Raw genomic sequence first — 23,040 nt, forward strand, 5'->3', positions numbered from 1 at the left:
GGTCTTAACCCCAGTGACGGGTAGGTTTAGGGGCGGGGTTAGGGGTAGGCCATCGTATGATTGGTCTTAACCCCAGTGACGTGTAGGTTTAGGGGCGGGGTTAGGGGTAGGTCATCGTATGATTGGTCTTAACCCCAGTGACGGGTAGGTTTAGGGGCGGGGTTAGGGGTAGGCCATCGTATGATTGGTCTTAACCCCAGTGACGGGTAGGTTTAGGGGCAGGGTTAGGGGTAGGTCATCGTGTGATTGGTCTTAGCCCCAGTGACGGGTAGGTTTAGGGGCGGGGTTAGGGGTAGGCCATCGTATGATTGGTCTTAACCCCAGTGACGGGTAGGTTTAGGGGCGGGGTTAGGGGTAGGCCATCGTATGATTGGTCTTAACCCCAGTGACGGGTAGGTTTAGGGGCGGGGTTAGGGGTAGGCCATCGTATGATTGGTCTTAGCCCCAGTGACGGGTAGGTTTAGGGGCGGGGTTAGGGGTAGGCCATCGTGTGGTCCGGATAACCGTATAGTACCTTTGATAACATAAGTTGCACTATGAACTAACATGAATAAGCAATTAAACGGTTGTATTTTTATTAACTATAAATGTTAATAAATACTATAACAAATGTATTGATAATTGTTGGTTAATATTGGTTATTACATTAATTCATGTTAACAAATTAAATCTTATTGTAAAGTGTTACTACAAAATCAATCATAAAAAGTCAAAATTATGACATACTAAGTCATAATTATGAAAAATAATATCATAATTAATATTATTTTTCAACTTATATAATTATGAATTTTATATCAGAATTTCTACCTTTAAATCTCACAATTATAATTTACCAAAGCATGATTTTTTTTCGTATGTGGTGGAAATGGGATTTAATGTGTACTTGCTGAATAAAATAATTCATTTCTTTTAAAAAACAAACAAAAAAAATCTCACTGACAGCAAACGTTTGAAAGATTCTGAACGGCTGTCTTCACTGTGAATTTTTGGGTGAACTTTTCCTTTCAACGATCAAGATTTTTCAAGTGATCACAGATTAGGTCTGTCGTAGCGTCGAGGTTCAGTTAATATGTGTTTGAAAAGGCCTTGAATCAGTATGGGCTTCTCAGAGATCCTGCTTTTCTCCTCGCGGACAGGTGAACGAGGCTTTGAACGCTGCCGTTTGAAAGCGCAGATGCGAAACGAGATCCGTAACTCAATCCCAGGGCAATTAGAGCCACAATAGAATGCTTATTTATTTGACTTTCTTTGATTTTCAAATGATGGTTTAAAGAAAACAAAAGGAAAATGAGCTTCACATATAGACTCGGTGCATTTAACACAGTTTCTCTTCTTGGAGTTGGTGTCACCTCGTTGCTCCATCCTTGAGCAGGGGTTAAAAGAGGTTTTGGACGCGCACCGCAGTCAAGTTTTTCTCATGTTTGTAGACAGACGGGGGGAGGGGGGGCAGTCGGAGGAGGAGGGGGCAATTCCCACCCTTTTCCTTTTTTCTGCTAGTATTCTTCTCTGAAAGGAGTGTGACCACCGGATCCGCCTGGGATGAAATGTCATATCTCAGAGTGATCTTTATCGCTTAATTGCTTCCTTTGTCTCCCGTGATTCCCCAGGCCCTACGGTGACTCGGGCTTTGAAGTGTCAGGGGAGGTTATAGGGATACGGACTGAGCCGGGATGCTGGACGAGACTGGGAGGTGCTGTGATGTGTCTGACAGCTCGCTGCTCCTGCTGCGCTAAAGTTACCTGACCAGGAAAAACACACCAGATCATGCTAATCACACAGCTTTTACACTGCAGCCACTGTCCAGAGAGAGGCTGTTGACCAGCGTCCCAAAACAAAGCTTAATACTTACTGTTTACCTCTCCTGAGGTTTCTCCAACCCCTTATTATTCAATCTTTTTTATTGTATAATTGAGATAAAAAGTCAAAATCATAACATACTGAGATAAATAGTCAATTATGACATGAACAGTCATATAAGATGGTCAAAATTAAATAAATGGCATCCACACTGTAAAAACTTAAAAAAGCAAGTTACCTTGTTTCCTTAAAATTTTGAGTTCGTTGTAATTAAAAAGTTAATAGAATGAGGAAGAATGCTTTAATAAACAGAAACTCAAAATAGTATGTTATCTTCACACATTAGTTATCGAAGTTGATTTGACAAAAGATAAAAAGTTGTGATAACAAATTATGAAAATATTTTTTTACAGTGCAATTCACACAAAAATTCTTACTTAATTTTTTAATTTAATCCCTCTCTTGTTGTTCCAAGCCCATATTATTCTCCTGTTTTGTTATAAATGTGAGATAAAAAGTCATAATTGTGAGATTAAGACTTTACATATCATAATGATAAGATGAGATAAAGTCGAATTTATGAAACACAAGGTAATTATGACAAAAGTTAAAAAAGGTCAAAAATATGACCTAGTAATAATTTTGATATACATAGTCAAATTATTTGATAAAAAAGTCATAATCATGACATAAAAGTCAAAATTATAAGATAGTCAAAATGAGAAAGTCGAAATTATTTTGACAAAAGGTCAAAAATATGACAGAAGTAATAATTTTGATATAAATAGTCAGTTATGTGATAAAAAGTCATAATAATGACATAAAAAGTCAAAATTATAATATAGTCAAAATTAGATAAAGTCGAAATTATGACAAAATGTCAAAATTTACACAAAGTCCAAATTATGACATTAAGTCATAATTATGAGGAAAAGTCAACATTATGATAAAGTCATAATCATGACATAAAAAAGTCAAAATTATAAGATAAGTCAAAATTAAATAAAGTCGAAATTATGAGACAAAACATCATAATTGACAGTCAAAATTAAGATATTCTAAGTCATAATTATATAAATGATGACGTAAAAAGTAAATATTATGACATAAACTAAGTAAATAATTCACACCAAAATATAAACTATTTATTCCCTACCATGTTGTAGTTCAGTATATTATTCAATCTCTTCGGCACAGCAAAAAAAAAAAACACTTATAAATATATATATATATATATATATATATATATATAGAGAGAGAGAGAGAGAGAGAGAGAGAGAGAGAGAGAGAGAGAGAGAGCGAGAGAGAGAGCAAGAGAGAGAGAGAGTTGTCCTGTTACCCCATTGGCAGATGTTAGATCACAGCACATGTGTTTGGTGTCAGTGACGTCACACCTGTGCAGTGTGTTGGAGAGGCAGATTATCAGAGAATAAAGACCTGCATGTTGTTCTGTGTCTCTCACTAAAGCCCTATTTTCAGTAACGTCAGCATTCACAGGCATCTCACCGACATCCAGATCTGGTGTTTTCTTCCAACACCCGCATAAAAACTCCCTGCAGAATTAGCTTCTGCTTTTTGACAAACACAGAGTGTGTGTGGTAATATAACTGCTGTCTGAATACACATCTCTGAGTTTACAAGAAGGGATCAAGTCGTCATGTATAATGTTCTGTGTGACCAGCCAAGCGCTGACCGATGAGCTTGAAACGCTGGTAACTGTTAAGAAGAAGAATATTACGTCACTGTTCCTCTACAGTGAACTGGCGCTGTTAAGAAGAAACAGAGAAGAAGAAGAAAAACCATAAATTAAACTTTTGAAATGGGCTATTATTATTGTGTGCAATTTTTTTTAACATATTTATATACATGCATATTAATTAGCACAACCATATTGATGAACAAGTCAAATGTTTACCTTATGTAAATAAGAGTTTGCTTTAAAGGACAATTCCGGCGCAAAATGACCCTAGGGGTTAATAACACATTGTTACTTAGTCGATCGCTCTCTGGGATGTGTTTTCATCATAATCGAATGTAAAGAGTAAAAAGAAATCGCTAGTTAATACCACTAACACGGCTCACAGTAGCCTCACGATAACACGGCAGCATAATGAGGGTCCCTACATGCAAACCGAAGCATTGAGAACTGTGTAAGTGTACAGACAGTTTAATAAGAAGATACTTTATAAAGACAGTACATTATGCGTATACAGGCAGGAGCCATCCTTGGAAAACAGGCTCGACTAGTCGAGCCACGAACGGCGTGCTAAGTGAGCTGGTCGATAGACCCCTTTTCAGTTAGTAAACGTGGTGACGTTTTTTGTGGGCGGAGCTTAGTTGGTTGCAGAACGATCCCTCTGGCCGCTTCACTAACGCTAGTTTGCCAGTTTTGTTAGCTTGTTTTTTAACAATGACTGGATAAAATCAAATTTTATCTTAATGTGCAAGGTCACTCACTGTCCAGGACCGCGATTGTTATTTGCAAAAGTAAATTTTAACGGACGGAATCAGATTGGCGGACCTGACAGGATTAACGGTAACGCTACCTCCGGTTGAGAAGCTGACTTCTACACCCGTTACCCGATAGAGAAACCGAGCGTAAAGATAAACCGAGGGCATATACATCTCCAGATGCCTATTACTATGTGCTGAATGCTCACGTACAAGACTTGTGTGGTACGATCCGCAGTTCTGCCGAGCCAGCGCCAAGGCCAGAAGACGACGATGTAAAGAGTGACATTACGGTGCAATTTTAATTATGTGAATATTTTCTAGAAATACAAATTCGAGATACAGCATATTCATATTTTTTAACTATGTATTTGATTACCCTTTTATACCAGGTTCTTCAAAAAGTCTAGTCACAATCAATCAAAACAACAATCATAGACGGTTCACAAATAATCACAATAATTTAGAAAACATTATGCGATAAAATGTAAAATTGGAGCCTGTACTCCGTCGATTCTAGAACCCAACAACACAACAAGATGACATTTAATAATAATAATAGTAATTTAAGCTCCTTATTATGTAGCTGAATCTGTGCTGGTTTGTATTGGTCGCCTCCAGTTTTCACTCAGCTAGCGCCGTGACGTAACTGTGACGTCGCCGCCAAAGGGGTCTATAGGTTTAAATCACAGTTCATCTCACTTAGCACGCCGTTCGTGGCTCGACTGGTCGAGACTGTTTTCCAAAGATGGCTCCTGCCTGTATACGCATAATGTACTGTCTTTATAAAGTATCTTCTTATTAAACTGTCTGTACACTTACACAGTTCTCAATGCTTCGGTTTGCATGTAGGGACCCTCATTATGCTGCCGTATTAGCGTGAGGCTATTCTGAGCCGTGTTAGTGGAACTAACTAGCGATTTACTTTTACTTATTCTATGCCCCATATACTAGCGTTATAAGCTAATCAGTTTTTAGAGATACAACTCTTTACATTCGATTATCATGAAAACACATCCCAGAGAACGATCGACTCGGTAACCATGTGTTATTAATGTGTTATTAACCCCTAGGTTCATTTTGCGCCGTAATTGTCCTTTAACTTATTAATTTAATCTAATTTCTAGCTAATTTCGAGCTAATTTCGGAGATAAAATGCATGACAGAAAACCTTTTAAACTACAGCACATAATTTTTTTAAATAGATTGAAATAATCAAATAATAAACTGGATTATATAAAATATGAATTTATTCATATTATTTCAAGCATATGACATTTTGTTTACAGCCGATCATGTGACTGACCGCGTGTTCGTATAGGAACAAACACAGAACGAGCATAAAACAATGCATTCATTTTATCAGTGAGGTGCATGCACATGTATTTTACAGGAATCTACATGAGAAAAAATTTCTGCTGTCCAAATAGGGCTCAAGCTGTCATTTGGCTTCAGAAGATCTGGCATTTAAGTTACAAGGACTTTATGATACTTTTATCATGCTTATTTGATGCTTATATGCACTTCTGAAGCACTGTGTGTGTGTGTGTGTGTGTGTGTGTGTGTGTGTGTGTGTGTGTGTGTGTGTGTGTGTGTGTGTGTGTGTGTGTGTGTGTGTGTGTGTGTGTGTGTGTGTGTGTGAGAGAGAGAGAGCATGCGAACTTTCTGCCAAGTGCACAACACTTTTTTAATGCACAGCGTAAAACTGATGCGCTGCTTTAAATACAAAGGTAAGATGTGCAATTTACTGCTTTCCGCGTCTCTCTCAAAAATGAACTAGACACTCATGTTTTCCGCGTCCCGTGTGAAACTGCCTTTATGTCTTAAGTGGAAGCTACTGCCGCCCAATTTATGAGTAGCCCACCGGGAATTCTCCCGAATGCCCGTTTATGTTCCACGAAAAAGCACACAGATTTGGAATGGCACGAGGGAGTACATAAATGTTCAGTATAAGCGTTCAGTGGTATACTTTCCATGTTGTTACAGTACAGCTCAAACTAAAGGTCAGCCCAATCCCTCCACAGGGCCGCGAGCAGATGTTCACTTTGGTGTGGGAGCGAGCCAAATATGAAACAAATGTGAAAAATTTTACACAAGAAAAAAATCAAAGCAGGGAGGAGCGCTCTACTGCTTTCAAACATCAGTTGGGACGTGTTTAAGGAAAGACAGCTGTGATGAACACGTGACTGACGCAACCAGGCCTTTTAGCACCATTAACAACCACACGCATTAAAAACGGCAACGTGTTTGAAACTCTGCGAGGAATGAGACATCATGTAAGTGTGAAAGTTCAATCTAATATCAACAGAACAGCTTTTGTGGCATCAGTAACAGTTGGAGATGGGCAGATCTTTGCACCATCTGGTGGTAGAAGGCAATACTCGTTCTTACAAAATTAATTTATAGAATATAATTTGTGTAAAATAAACATAGGCTATACAGTCATAGTGTATGTGAGCATCGATCACCAGGATATTGAGGAATCAAGAAGTTAAAGTGGACTTGATGCAATGATTATGTAAATGTTTAGCATTGCAATGTTTCATAAAGTTTCAGGTTTAAAAATGTTGTGTTTTTGACGTCAAAATGGTTACTTTATTAAGAACCTGCAAAAAATGGCCAGTTTTTTTTTACTAGTATAGAAAACGTCTCAGGTTACGTATGTAACCCTGGTTCCCTGACAGGGAACGAGACGCTGCGTTGAGACGCGGTGGGAACGCCCTGCGTGATTGCGTCATGAAGCACGTGTAAAATCAGTCCAATGGAAAGACGAGACGTCATAGGCGGGTTACGTCATCGACCAGGAAGCTATAAAACACCCTTGAAACCAGACCGCGACAGCTTCTGTAAAGCCGAAGCAAGTCGATCACAGGCATGCAGGGAGTATGGCAAAGCAACGCAGCGTCTCGTTCCCTCTCAGGGAAGCAGGGTTACATACGTAACCTGAGACGTCCCCTTTCAAGGGAACTCGAGCTGCGTTGAGATGCGATGGGAACCCAATAGAGACAGAGCGTAACGCGTCATAATCTGAAGACCACGCCCACCGGGGGGGAAAACAATCCAACCGTCTCCATTGACTTTGCATTGCGAGAGGCTCCTCCTTGTCATTTCTTGCTTCTAACTAAAGACAGAAAAATGCCTAAAAGCTGCTGTGTGACAAAGTGTACAGCAAACAAGCTAAGAAACACAGAAATAAGTTTTTATAAGCTGTCGACCCCAAAAAACGGGTGTTTAAGGACTTAAAAGTGGATACAGGCTGGAACGAATGGTTAAATAGTGGGATCCTGACACTCAGTATGCACTAAAAACACAGTCACGTGTGCAGTAAGTTAAACATTTGGTCACTGGTGAGTCAAATATCCAAATGTCAGAGTCTAGGTTCAAGTCATACAAACTGCCGCATTACAGATGTCGTGGAGAGAAATAGAAAAATACAGCATTATAAAATAGAGCATTAACCCTTTAGCGCCACTCAACGGACATTTCCTAACTGCCGCGATACGTACAACAACTAACAATAAATGTTGCCAGATTCACATTCCTCTGTTTTGGGCTCTCTGAGCCTCCTTAGCTTATGCTTAGGCCTGGAGAGTTGTTGTTCTTCTCGCTATGAGAATCTTCCTGTGAAGTCCCTGCTTTTTAGTTGGCAGTATTGTCAAGTCCTTAAGCCTGGAACACACCAAGCCGACGCCGACGAACTAGCGCTGATGAAAGCCGACTGTGTTGTCGCCTCGCGTCGGGGTAAAAAGCTGCACTTTACACACCGATAGAACTACAGCCGATTGTCAGCTAGAATGCGCGTTCTGCGCCTGCGTGTAAATGTGACAACTGTCTATTTCTGCAGATATATTTGTCTATATTCGTCACGCAAAAAGGGAAATCGACGCTGCAGATGCACAAACCGTAAACAAAGCAATGCGTGCTTACCGTTTTGAATATCAATCCTGCTAAACACTTTCTTTATTCCACTCCGCTCATGTTGATATTGAAATATTCACCAAGGAACATTCAGGTAAGATAACTTAACATTAGAACAGCCTTCTATCTGTACCGTTTTGACTTCGCTGTTTTGCTATTATTATCGTGCACTGACTTGTTCAGTAAGCTGAACAGCCAATCTGAGTTCCCTCTATCCCGAGTTCCCTGACGGTGCGGAACACACTGAGGAAACTTAGTCGGCCGACGCACAAAAACTGCCCGACGGCCGACCATCGGCTTGATGTGTTCCAGGGTTTAGGCTTGTTAGGCTCTATTGTGCCTCCTCGGCTGCTCTACAGATAAAGTGTTGCTAGGCCTTCTCTTTTTTAAGAGAATTGTACATTTAGGCCTCCACTCCCACACAATTGCCCTTTTATGCAATGGAGAGTTGTAGGCTCTCTTTGAGCCTTCTTGGAGCTGCCCTGAGTATAGAACGTAGTCCTCTCGTCTTCGAGAGTCCTGAGTATAGCTGAGGCCCCAGCATATTGAGGCCTCAGTTCTCTGAGCCAGATTTGAGTTTTCGGCTCTTTTCCTCAGCCTCCTCTGGTGCATCTGGCGTACTTTTAACCATTCTTTTTTCACTCCCCTGAGCTCCGTCTGTTATATTAGTTTCAAGTTGCTAGGCATTCTTTAGGCCTTTCTGACTGATGTTGGATGCAGTTAGGCCTCTTCCCTCTCTCTCTCTCTCTCTCTCTCTCTCTCTCTCTCTCTCTCTCTCTCTCTCTCTCTTTCTAGAGTAAGTCGTTATCATAAGGCCTTTGTCCTATGAGCTCCGCCTGAGGATAAGTTGTTAGGTTCTCTGTGAGACTCCTTGGTCACTGCTCTTGAACTAGAGCTTTGTTAGGCCTCCTCTCGCTATAGAGAGTCATTCTATTAGTTTTTATCATAGTCGTTACGCATAATAATGAGATGTTATTGTGTCAGGCTGCTAGCTCTGTAATGTAGCTTCCTTGACAGGCTTATAAAAAAGTGCATTCGTCCTATGAGCTCAGCCATAGACTATGTTGTAGGCTCTCTGTGAGCCTCTTTCCAAGATGTGGGGCATAGTTAGGTCTCCTCTAGATTTAGAGACCATGTTGATGCCTCCGCACCTAGAGCTTGGCTATGCAGTTTGCTAAGTTGGTAGACTCTCTGTGAGCCTCTTTGGCTACTGCAAGCATTGTTAGGCCTCTTCTCGCTAGAGATAGATATCTTATTGAGGCCTGCACTCCCCAGAGCTCCACTAGGATAGCATTTGCGAGTCGTAGGCTCTCTGTGAGCCTCCTTGCAAGATATCCTGAGTTTGGGGCATTGTTAGGTCTCCTCCCGATTTAGAGAGTTGTCATACTGAAGCCTCTGCTCCTAGAGCTCGGCTCAAAAATAAAAACGGTAGGGTAGTGTACTAATTTGATAGGCTCTCTGGGTGTCTCCTTGGCTACTGACCTTAGTGTAGTGTGTTGCTCGTCCTCCTCTCATTATAAAAGTCATTGTATTGAGGCCTCCACTCTTTTGAGCTTTGTGGGCCAGTGAGACTGAGTTTATATCTCTTTCTTAGCTTTCTCAGTACTGCCTTTGAGTCTTTGACCTAGGTCAGCCAATAGGACACTCCTCCCTTCAGCATGGCAGCATAGGTTTTTCATTCCCCATAGCATCCTCTAGTCTAGGGGACGCAGCGTCTCATTCCCCTTCTCAGGGAACCATGGTTACATGCGTAACCTGAGGCGCTTTGTGCAAACATTTGGAGAACAATATTAAAACAAGATCAACCTTAGGTCTATATTTCACTGCATTCTTGAATTACAACCATTTAAGTTTGGATGGTGCATTTTCATGTCAATGCGAAAAAGGGTTGTGGCAGTTAAGGGGTTAAAGACCAGATAACTTTGAATGTTATATCAATGTTACTGAAAGAACGTTTGCTCATAACTTTGAGAGAACCTTGGCAGAACGTTAGCCAAAAATCTAAGAACATTCCTTGTTTGATGGGATGCAATTACGTAAAACATTAATTTCGGTTCGCGCTTAAGTATATTATTTTTATATTATTTACATGATAAGTACTTATTTAAAAAGTATGCTAAAGTGTATATCTTTTCCACATAGGTTCTAAGTGAAACCATACGAGAGGTTTGTTTGAGGATCCAAATGAAATTATAGCTATAGTTATAGCAAACAAGTTGCTTTTGTACTTTTTGGAGCTTGATGTGTGATCACTAACAACTAAAAAAGTGGAAGAGAGTGTACAGGTATGGGACATCGTGATTTAACTACTACAGATTAGCAGGATATGATGGGGGAAATTCCTGACATGTCTTTTTGTTTTCGCCTGTAGGTTTATTTGAAGGTCACTGCGCTGTTTTTCTCTTCTCCATAATGCTGAGCAGAATTAGAAGGAGGGTGGAGAGAAATGTGGCTTAATGAAGACCAGACACTGGCGAGGGGCACCGGCTCTCTCAGGATTATCACCCGTTCTGATTTACCGCAATAGTTTCTGGATGCTTTAGACCGCTGGGAGTTTGCGCCGTCGGGCTGAACCTCTGATCTGAACCTGAGTGCTCTTATCAGGTGCCTTTGTGTGTGTGTGTGTGTGTGTGTGTGTGTGTGTGTGTGTGTGTGTGTGTGTGTGTGTGTGTCTGGTTACCATGTGTGAGGTGGCTTGTGGCCATAGTCTTGCCCGGAAAGGCTCGGAGCAGAGCAAGTCATTAGGAAGTGTGTCTGTCTGGAGTGCATTAGGACACAGGTAATGCAACTCTTACAAGCACTGACCTGGGTGGGAGGGGGTGTTACGTGAGAGGGCTCATGGGGGGAAAAAAGACAAACAGCCCGTCCAGAGAAAGCCAGGGCTAAAATGTTACCCACAGCTGCAGTTTTGACTGCCCATCTCAACAGTTTGACAGCGTTTGGTGTTTCTCAACACGGTTCTGCTTACATTGGCTCTGTATGAGTTTCCTCATACATTCATGATTCACTCCGGACTGTGAGATGAAGTAAATCCAATCTGCATTCCTGCTCCACACATCCATGTTTCTCTGAATGTGAGGAATAAGAGAGCTGTGTTTTAGACAGAGGGTGAGATAAACATTCCTGCACTGCACCGGCCGGCACGCTGTTTCTTCTTCTATCTGTGTGTGTTTGAGGGGACGGTGTAAAACAGCCCCATGTGCCGCGTTTACACCTGCGATTGGCATGGTTTGTGTCATCTGATCACAAATGGCAAATGGTCAGCACAAAATACAGGTGTAAACAGGGTCCCAAAACATTATATATTCAAATCACTGTCACACTGGTGATGGCGCACCATAACACTTTGTTACATTGTATACATGACTACACACACATAGGCCTAGGTCCAAATACATAAAAAAGATGCTCACTAACATTATAGTGGCATTTTCCGGACTTTCCTCTGTGCGAAGTTGTCGATTAAATTGTTGGTAATTTACACATTAATTTCTCCAATTCCACTTTTCGTTTTTGCTTTTGAAAGCCACTTTTGTGTTTGTCATTTGACGACGACTCCATATGGATATAGAGAGCCTCCGCTTCCGGTGTGCTCATGGGACCTTATTTCGGAAAAAAAAATATGTATGGTAGTTGAGAGACAACTTCTCTTTTTATTCCGTCCGAACTGTGCCCTGAATTACACATATGATGTTTGTCAATTTAAAAGATAATTATGAAAGTCAAGAAAGTCGCAGTTTGTCATAAAACAGAAGAGTAACGTTTAGTTTTATGTGAAAATCGCTCAATGAACTACATCTCTCGTCTCGCACTATACGTCACCGTTGCTCGTGTGTGTGCAGTCTGGTACAACACACTCCGGCATCACGGCGTAACGTTACGATTATAACGTAAGACTATAGAAAACATGACAGACGTTAGCTTCAGTAAAGTTAGCTTCAGTAAAAGTTAGCCTCAGTAAAGTTAGCCTCAGTAAAGTTAGCCTCAGTAAAGTTAGCCTCAGTAAAGTTAGCTTCAGTAAAGTTAGCTTCAGTAAAGTTAGCTTCAGTAAAGTTAGCTCCAGTAAAGTTAGCTTCAGTAAAGTTAGCCTCAGTAAAGTTAGCCTCAGTAAAGTTAGCTTCAGTAAAGTTAGCTTCAGTAAAGTTAGTTTCAGTAAAGTTAGCTTCAGTAAAGTTAGTTTCAGTAAAGTTAGCTTCAGTAAAGTTAGCCTCAGTAAAGTTAGCTTTAGTAAAGTTAGCCTCAGTAAAGTTAGCTTCAGTAAAGTTAGCTTCAGTAAAGTTAGCTTCAGTAAAGTTAGCCTCAGTAAAGTTAGCTTCAGTAAAGTTAGCTTCAGTAAAGTTAGCTTCAGTAAAGTTAGCTTCAGTAAAGTTAGCCTCAGTAAAGTTAGCTTCAGTAAAGTTAGCTTCAGTAAAGTTAGCTTCAGTAAAGTTAGCCTCAGTAAAGTTAGCCTCAGTAAAGTTAGCTTCAGTAAAGTTAGCTTCAGTAAAGTTAGTTTCAGTAAAGTTAGCTTCAGTAAAGTTAGCCTCAGTAAAGTTAGCTTTAGTAAAGTTAGCCTCAGTAAAGTTAGCTTCAGTAAAGTTAGCATCAGTAAAGTTAGCTTCAGTAAAGTTAGCCTCAGTAAAGTTAGCTTCAGTAAAGTTAGCTTCAGTAAAGTTAGCTTCAGTAAAGTTAGCTTCAGTAACGTTAGCTTCATTCATTGAGAGAACAGGTATGAGTCAAATGTGCGCCTTTTGGGTTTGTAGTCTTTGTAATGACGTATGTTCACAGTCTTAAACCTCAACAGTTTTACATCAAACTGCAACTTTCTTGACTTTAAAATGTATCTTTTAAATTGACAAACACCATATGTGTAATTCAGGGCACAATTCAAACGAGATCAAAATATTTGTTGTCTCTCGCCATTGACTACCATACAATATTTTTCCGAAGGTCCCATGGTGGTCCACCGGAAGGGGAGGGACTTAGGCTCTCTATTGTCTGTCTTAAGATCACCGTTTTTACTTTTTTTGCACGCAATACCGTTCACTTACCATATCCGGGATTCACATTGTGACTCGGGGATTCCCCAGTCCCAATTCGAAACAAATTACACCAAAATACATAATTGTTCGTTTCAAACATGTATTTAATGATCAATAAAATATGTTGTTGTCATTATTTATTCAAATAAATTTGCGATAAAGTAAAATGCGATCAGACTAAAAGTAGTCAAATGCGATAGGGGGGCCCGGCTGTCAATCAATATCTTCCAGTCACGCAGGCCCCTGATTGGTCCGGGCCCGTAAGCAACCGCGTACCCTGCTTACCGATAGTTACGCCTGTGCCGGAGGCTTTTATTCACATACACATGAACAAGCACACAAAATCTTGACCAATTGTGCACATGCTCTTCCAGCACAGAGACACATGAGCAGTGAAGCAGCGGGTGTCTGACGCGTCTCAAACACACTCCTGCCAGACACAGGTGCACACTACAACCCTCAATCACTCCACCTGTCCCACAATCTGCTGAACACGCAAGAGGCGCAATCTAAAACTAAAACCATACAAGAACTTTGGGTAACAGTTTACTTGAAGGGGTGTGCATAAGACTTACATGACAGCTTCATAATCATGACATGACACATTGCATGAATATGAAGGAGGTTTTATGCATGTTTATGACAACTGTCATTAAGTGTCATTCGCTCAATTATGACATTTGTAATGCAAATATGACATTGTTCGAGATGTCTTTGTTATCCTTGATGTGCACGTGAGCGCCATCAGTGTTTCTCACAGGTTCAGTTTAAAGTCTGTGTAGAGAGAACGGTGTCGTCTTAGCGGCCCCTAATATAATAACAAATTATCCTTTCGACGGAAGTGAATCAATCAAAACTAACTTTAGCTGGAAAATAACATTATTCAAGAACCGCTATAAAGCCAAAATCAATCTGTTACCTTAAATTATACGTTTATCTCTGTAAAGCTGCTTTGAAACAATCTATGACTTTCAACATTCAAACAAATACCGGGGTGTTGCTGTTATCCGTTTACAGCGCGCTTTCAGAAACCCTCCTCCTTCCCCAGCTCCACCTGTAGATCTGCTACGGGGTTCAGCAGAATGTCTTACATGCTCACAGCAATGTCTGTGAAGGTATTGGCAGTAGAAAGTCTCTGTACTTGCTCTGCAGTGTAGCAGATCTATTCTGCCGAGGGCAAATACATTAACATTGCCATATCCATTACCATTACCAATCTCTATTACCATGAAGTGAACACATTACAAATTACGAAATTCCTTATTAAGTACAAACATGTGCTTTATATAATCTAATTAAATTATGTTTAAAATACATCAGTTAGCCTTAAAAAAAGTTTAAATATCAAACATAATGCTACCTGAGAAGAGAGGGGCTGCAATAATGAACATTCAAGCATGAAAACTAGTTCTAGTAGAGCCCAAAACCAATATCAAGACTTTGTAAAAGGGCATAATATAGTCTCATTAAAATGTTTATGAGGCCACCTATCATTCAAAATGTCCTGGAAGGAAATATTACTTTAATGTATACATTGCTGATACAAACCAGATGTTGATACACTGAGCCAAACAAATGATGTTCCTTAAATGCCTTATAGTATCACGTTATGTGTGTTAAGTTAGAGGTGTGTTAAACACGTTTGAAAATTTTCAGCATTCATGAGGCAACTTTGATCATCCATTTTTTTTTTAATAAGTTAAATTTGAATTACATTTTCTTTCACATTAATGTTTAATTTCCATTTAATTTTACCCATATGATCTGTCTTATTAAATGTATAAAATACCTGACAGTTTCTCATATTTTTACTACGTAAAACTGTTTTATGATTCTGAAATGATCATAAAAACATAACATTCAAACAAATTAAATATTGTAAAGGTCAAGGAACTATTTATTGTCTCCCTCGGGAGAAATTAGTTTTGAATGAGAACTGCTGCAACATCAACCCACAAAAACACACAACATTAATAAACCATCACACTCACAAACACTCCCCCCTTTAAAAACAAAAGTCTTATAAAAACATAGGAACCATTAATAGCACCTGCAGTTATTTCAACACCATGCTGGAGTTCAATCAATTTAACTGACAGTGGAACAAATGAACATTTATACTATTATGGCTACATACATGCGAAAAAATTATAAATTCTTGTTTGCCTGCGGGATCACTGCTCAAAAATATATTGTAAGGTAATGAGTGCCTGTGTTCCCATGATTCCCAGACCAAATAATGATCGTAAAACAGACTCTATCGCCGCTATATAAAGTATTAGCATTATATTGCTACTCACTCCAAATAATCGTAGTCTTCTCAAAAAGTGTAGGCACTAGTGAACTCGACACATGTGTGTGTGCCATTTAAGCTCACTATCGATGTGGACCCCCAAGTGTTTGTATGAAGCAACCGGTTTAATGTCCTGACCGTGAACTAAAACAGAGCTCCTATCCCCAAATGATCTGGACTCTATGATGACCTCTACTGTTTTCTTAACATTAATAAGATGTTAAGAAACATCCCCCCCCCCCCCCCCAAATTTCATTATGATTTGATTAGACTGCTGTCTAACGCAATCGTTTGTGTAAAGAACGAGAATGGCGAGCTTACACAACCCTGTACTGCTTTAACATCAGACAACACTGAACTAAGTTTCACTTGTGTGTCCTGTTTGTTAAAAACGAATAATAGGCCTACCAATTAATCATAAAAAGATTGCCTTTTATTAAAGGACAAGTTCGGTATTTCACATTTAAAGCCGTGTTTTCAGGTCGTTTCTGATTAAATAGAACGGTTAAGATTGAAATTTGGACACATGCTGTTTTGGAGAATTTGCGGTTTCTGTGGTAGCTCTACACTCTTGCCTCATTTAGTATCGAGGTTCTATGAATATGTAAATGAGTCCCGCCTCTACTCCCTCACTCAGAGATCCACTGGTTGACGATCACACGTTGATCTGATTGGTCAAGGTAGTGTGTGACGTCAGAAACACCAGCGATTTCAAACCGTGTTTTTGAGACTGTCTTTGGTTCACTGCAGTTTTAAGCAGAAAATACTCAGCAATGCTGTCGACTTATGAACTTACACATGCTTTGTGTTAAAGAACTATATTAAAAACACCACATAGACATATAAACAACATTAAAAACTGGATTTGACTTTAACTATTTTCTACAGCAGGATATGTGAGTGGATTGAATTAAACGCAAGACTAAAATCAATAAAAAGCAACCTATCATAACAAACGGACTTTCAAGGTGCTTTAATACAAGGCGCATTAGTGTAGAAATAGCATCATTAGTACCACTCTTACTCTTATATGCAAATTGATATTGATCTAAGTGTAACAGAGTTTAAATATTGCTGTTAAATTGAAGCATAAATTGGGAAAACTGCGCATGATATTGCGGGCGGAGTCTCACATCTCTCGCTGCTGGTAAGTCGTATCAACGATTGCTGCGTCATACATTTTTTTTTAGATTGTTTTCAAGTGCAAAGGTGGACTTTTAAACTTCATTTGTCTGTCAGTTAGTTCTGTCAGTCGAGTCAAATATGTGTTATTTGCGATGATAAAATGTGAGTGTGTGTGTGTGTGTTAACCTGCTTGTAACCTCTGAACCTGTGTTTATTTCATTTAAGACTTCTGAACAACGTTGATGCCCTGTGTACTAACCAGCTTTTGGTCGTGTTTGTCCCAGGTATGTGTTTTATTCAGATTTGTCATGTTCTGTGTAAAAATAAATATATATTAGCTGAATTGAGTACTAGCATTAGCACATGTGCCATATGCTCGCACGTGCTGAACTGTGTAACTGCTCCATTTTACCTCAGTGGTCTTCTCTTTCTGTATTTCATTTATACAAAAATATGTAAAATTACATTCATAGTTTCTCTGTATTAATGTGAATTGATGAGAAATGAGAACAGAGACAGTGTGTTATATTTAATTTCTTTAATGTATGTTTTGTTTTGAGTTTTATTCCACTATATGTTCACGCTCACCTTGTTAATATGTATATTCAGCAGAGTCTCACATAGACCGACGCTACTTTTGCGTCATCGAAGGGTAACGGCCCTTTTTTGGGGAAGACAGACGGATTCCCCTGAGAACAGAACTCGCATCTAGATAGCTCTAGTTTCTTGATGGCAAAAATGGCACAAACATACACACTCTCTTTGCCGGCCGAGGACCGTGAGCGGTATTTAAAAAAGCTACTGGATATGGGGATATAGAGGTGTCCCTTTGAAATGGCCGAAAACTGGATTAATGACCCCACGCAGTGGCCAAATATGGACTATTCAGACATCTACCACTATCTCGTGGAATCACCAAGTAAGTAGCCTATTTTTTTGTCATTAACACACTCACAGTATGACAAACTAGACGATGAGGCCATGTCTAGAGGAGTCGGTGGTTTACTTGTATCATATTTCACTTGATTTAAGCTATTGACATAGTTTTGTTGTCGACTAGCTATACTAGTTAGAAAGGCGAAACTGCTAGCAGCAGCTTAGTTGGTATGGTAGCGAAATTAAAGCCAGTAGCTAGCAAGTACACTACTTCATGTTAAATACAGATAGTTTGGGGGGTTGAATTAGTGACACAAGCAGAAACCAGCCAAGTCCACTTTAGTCCTAGCCTGCCACTATTTCAACTGTAAAATCAGTTAACAGCCAAGGTAGCGTGTAGGGCTGTCCCCGAATAGTCGAAGATTCGATGCATCGATATGCGGAGCCTGATTCGACCACCGATCTCACAGTCGAATCTTCGCGGGTGAAACGAGCATCATACACTCTAAAAAATGCTGGGTTGTTTCAACCCAATTTTGGGTAAAATATGGACAAACCCAGCCGTTGGGTTGAATTTTTAAATAAAATTTGTAACCCAATGTTTGGGTTTGTCCATATTTTACCCAAAATTGGGTTGAAACAACCCAGCATTTTTTAGAGTGTACCATCTTGGCAATATGGGGGTGCTCAATGTCTAATTGCACACAGAACTACTGGTTTTGTACGGTTATATTAAGTTATATACAGCCTTTGATTATGATAATGCAGTAAAAACAAAAGTGAAAAGAAAGAAGCGTTCAATAAATATTTTTAACGTGTTTGTGAATAAATCCAACCACCCCTGTGACAGATTTAAGTTTCACTTTCCCTGATCCATGACGAGACGAGGACCATCTTGACGGCAGGGATTAGGCTATTTAACAATGTCTGGATTAAGAAAATCTAAAGTGTGGATGCACTTTGAAATGGTTGAAGATGATTCAAAAAAAGTAAAATGGAAGTTGTGCCAACAGCTCATGTCGTACCACTCATCAACAACAAACATGGATTTCCACTTAAAACGGGTAAGTTTCTTACTAATAAAGACGGTTCACTCTTTCATATATAATGGCGCTTTTAATTTACGAATAATAATATCATACATTGGGACTTAAAATATGTTCGTCATTTTTTTAGATCCACCCACAGTATCAGACTGACGACGGCAGTTCATCTAGTAGCAGTACCGGAGCTGCGCCAAAACTAACTCAAAGAAAGATTTGAGGCCGCCATTGTCCGAGAAAAGGAAAAGAGAAATCATGGACAAAATTGCAGAGTTTATTGCGCTCGACATGAGGCCAGTGAATGTTGTGGATTGTGACGGTTTTAAAGAATTAATGCGCACACTTGAGCCAGGATACACAGTTCCCAAAAGAGAGACGGTTATGCATTCGGGAGATGCAAAATACGCGTCCATACGCGCGGAGGTTTACATGTTAATAAACAATTGCGAAGCAGTCAGCCTCACCACAGATATTTGGACCTCGCTGCAAATGGAGGCATATCTTACAGTTACAGCCCACTTTATTACTGAAGCCTGGCGACTGGAAAATTTTGTGTTAGCAACAAAAAAAATGGAGGAAAGTCATACAGCAGAACATATTTCACAAACACTGAAAGAAGTCATTTCTGATTGGGACATTCCAGGTACTAAGATCGTTTCTGTTGTCCATGACAATGCAACGAATATGGTTGCATGCACCAATCAACTGGCCCAAGATCCATCTTGGGGAACTGTACAGGGAGTCCGTTGTGCGGGGCATACACTGCAATTGTGCATTAACAGCGCATTAAAGAAAGATCCCGTGTGTCGCACTGTTGCTGCTGCAAGGCGCCTTGTTTCTCACTTCAAAAAAAGCGCAAAGGCCACCACAGCACTTGCAGAAAAACAAAAAGAACTGAATGTGGCAGAGCATAAACTTGTACAAGATGTTGCCACTCGATGGAATTCTGTCTATCTTATGCTCGATCGCCTGTTAGAACAAAGGGGTGCAGTTTCAGCTGTGCTGACGGATTCAACTGTCAGCAAACGGTCCGACCGCGATCTAGAGCTCTCAACATCCCAGTGGAGAATGGCAGAGGACATAGTCAATGTTCTCAAGCCAATGATCAAACTGACAGAGCTTTTGTCACAAGATATGAACACATCTCTGTCTGCCACTGTTCCGATGCTTATGAACATTAAGAAACGACACTTGGTGGTACATGAAGACGACAGCGCTGTAACTAAAACCCTCAAGATTACCCTGACCGAGGAGATTGACAGACGATGGGAGCTTAAAGGCCGTCTTTTGGAGAGCAGTATTTATATCAAGGCTGCAATTCTTGACCCACGTTTTAAGAAGCTTTCTTTTTTCACTGATGATGAGCAAAGGAATGAGGCATATACTGTGGTGGAAAATCTGGCTGAGAGTTTAGCTGCCAGGCCTGTACAGGAGGTAGGTGATGACAGTGAATTGGTGGAGGAGCGTGATGCTGCAGGCCCTTCAAGACAAGAAAAAGAGAAAGACCAAGTGATGTCGATGCTGTTGTCCAGTGATGAAGAGGAGCAACAGCCAGGGGACAGTGAGATGAAGGTTTATTTAAAGGACACTACAAAAAGCAGTACAGGACCACTGGAATGGTGGCAAAAGAACGAGGAGAGATACCCAAAGCTGTCCAAGGCCGCAAAGAGATTCCACAGCATCCCATCTACTTCCACACCATCAGAAATAATTTTCTCCAAGGCTTGATTTATTATCAGTAAAACCAGGAGCGCACTGTTGCCAGCCAACGTTGACAAGTTGGTTTTCCTCGCACACAATTTGAAAAGACTCAAACGCACACAAGCAGAGTGAAAGACTGGATTTTTTTTCGATCGGGTAGGGTACAATTGTTTTCAAACATTTCAGCCGTTTTCTCATTTTAATTGGCTGTGAACATGTTTAGCTAAAAAACTGCCAGTTTGCGTTTATTGTTGTTTCGACAGTTAAAAAGAGAGCGTTCACAATTCTGGCTAAACTTTCGTTGTTCTAATAATTTATTTCGTTTTATTTTATTTATTGATCACTCAGGGTTACCTAATTTAACTGTTTTTTTTAGTTTTTTTTATATATGTTCCCCTGCACTTTGGCATTTTGCACACATTTGTTATGCTCCCTGTGACTTGATTCTGACTTTATTTCGTTTTTTTTATTTATTTTTTATTATTAGAAATGTATAATCTGTTCTAATTTAATTCTTTAAATTAATGCTTTTTTTGTGTGTCGATGTTGCGCTGCACTGAAAGCATGCTGGCACAGGCAATTTTGCCGATTTAATTTAATTTCGCAAAATGCAAATCCTAGAGAGGTTTTTTTTTTAGGTTTATTTATCAAAATGTTATTTTATTATTTGTCTGATGTTCTGTATTTCGATCGTGGCTTTAGAATATTATGAGAAAACTTTTACAAATGTTTATCCACCACATTACCGTTTTTATTTAAACCTAAATAAGTTCGTCTGTCAGTTGGCATGCAGTTTTGGTCGCTTTATTAAACGTTGTTGCTGTGTGCAGTGTGTAAAATAAAATTAAAATAGTTTTACCCTCCTGCTGACTATAGTGTCGTGCCCCTCCCAACACATTCACACACACATAGATGATTCGACTATCGGTCGACTATAGAAAGATTCAAAAATTCTGATTCGACTATGAAAATTCATGGTCGGGGACAGCCCTAGTAGCGTGCCTAGTGAGAGCTTTCTAACTAGTATAGCTAGTCGACAACACAACTATGCCAATAGCTTAAATCAAGTGAAACATGATCCAAGTAAACCACCGACTCCTCTTGACATGGCCTCATCGTCTAGTTTGTCATACTGTGAGTGTGTTAATGACAAAAAAAAAAAGGCTACTTACTCTTTAAATACCGCTCACGGTCCTCGGCCGGTAAAGAGAGTGTGTATGTTTGTGCCATTTTTGCTATCAAGCAAGTACTAGAGCGAGTTCTGTTCTCAGGGGAATCTGTTTGTCTTTCCTCAAAAAGGGGCGTTACCCTTCGATGACGCAAAAGTAGCGTTAGTCTATCTCTCGCTGTTGACTTCTAAACAACGTTGATGCACTGTGTACTAACCAGCTTTTGGTCGTGTTTGACCCAGTTTTGTCTGTCCCAGGCTGAGTAAAGAGAAATCTTGAGTGACCATCTACTTGCTCTCAGTGTGATTCCATCCACACAAACACACACAGTCACATAAGGATTGCTCCACTCCTATTGACGGCCATTCTTGAGTCTAGAACACATGCACTGAATGCCAGAACAGAAATATGCTCATCACAATAACAAACCTGGTCCTGTTAGACTGCGGTCAGAGATGAAAACAGATACCGTTACCTGTTGACTGTTGAGGAGGATAACGCTGTGTGAGATGGGAGTGTTTCCTGCAGACCATGAAGCCAGTTACGTGACTGCAAGCCATCTAAAAAAGTAGATCTAAAATCCAGCAAAGAGAGAAGATACAGATCTGTCTTAGTCAATCCCGAGATTCTCTCATTCCTGCTAATGATCCACATTATCACTGCAGAGGTATTTTGATACTGATAAACTTCCTGGATATGAAATGAGAATCGCATTACAAAACACCTACAGGAAGATCTTGTCTCATCTCGGCCTGTAGGTTTTCGTGTGTTTTGAAGTCGAGCTCTTCATCGTGGTTTTCCATCAGTACACAGCCTTGTAATCTTGACAGCTGTCCATCCGCCAAAGCGTGGGGTTTCACAGCTCTGATAGATGACTTAGACCTTTATCAGGACTCGCATCCCTCATGAAATCACTCATGGACAAGAGAGATATTTACAGAGGTCAATGTCATTTCAGATCATTCTTATTTCAGATCATTCGGCAAGAATCAATGAGGTTCATTCTTGTGTTACGCATCACACTTGAGCTTCTGCAGGAACCAATGAGGTTCATTCTCATGTTACGCATCACACTTGAGCTTCTGCAGGAACCAATGAGGTTCTTTCTCGTGTTATGCATCACACTTGAGCTTCTGCAGGAACCAATGAGGATCATTCTTGTGTTACACAGCACATTTGAGCTTCTCCAGGAACCAATGAGGTTCATTCTCGTGTTACGCATCACACTTGAGCTTCTGCAGGAACCAATGAGGTTCATTCTCGTGTTACGCATCACGTTTGAGCTTCTGCAGGAACCAATGAGGATCATTCTCGTGTTACGAAGCACGTTTGAGCTTCTGCAGGAACCAATGAGGTTCATTCTCGTGTTACGCATCACGTTTGAGCTTCTGCAGGAACCAATGAGGTTCTTTCTCGTGTTACGCATCACGTTTGAGCTTCTGCAGGAACCAATGAGGATCATTCTCGTGTTACGCATCACGTTTGAGCTTCTGCAGGAACCAATGAGGTTCATTCTCGTGTTACGCATCACGTTTGAGCTTCTGCAGGAACCAATGAGGTTCTTTCTCGTGTTACGCATCACGTTTGAGCTTCTGCAGGAACCAATGAGGTTCATTCTCGTGTTACGCATCACGTTTGAGCTT

General features: G+C 40.1%; 1 protein-coding gene across 1 annotated transcript; it reads left to right on the forward strand.

Annotated features, from left to right (window-relative positions):
• Positions 1-18,782: 18,782 nt before the first annotated feature.
• Positions 18,783-20,255, forward strand: LOC307009495 (zinc finger BED domain-containing protein 4-like; the record flags this gene model as incomplete). The annotated part of the gene is made up of 1 exon (XM_079633288.1): positions 18,783-20,255. One exon carries the CDS (start codon positions 18,783-18,785, stop codon positions 20,253-20,255), a length of 1,473 nt encoding a protein of 490 aa, XP_079489414.1.
• Positions 20,256-23,040: the final 2,785 nt, after the last annotated feature.

The sequence above is a fragment of the Phoxinus phoxinus genome (assembly GCF_949152265.1).
Source record: "Phoxinus phoxinus genome assembly, chromosome: 13".
Classification (NCBI taxonomy): domain Eukaryota; kingdom Metazoa; phylum Chordata; class Actinopteri; order Cypriniformes; family Leuciscidae; genus Phoxinus; species Phoxinus phoxinus.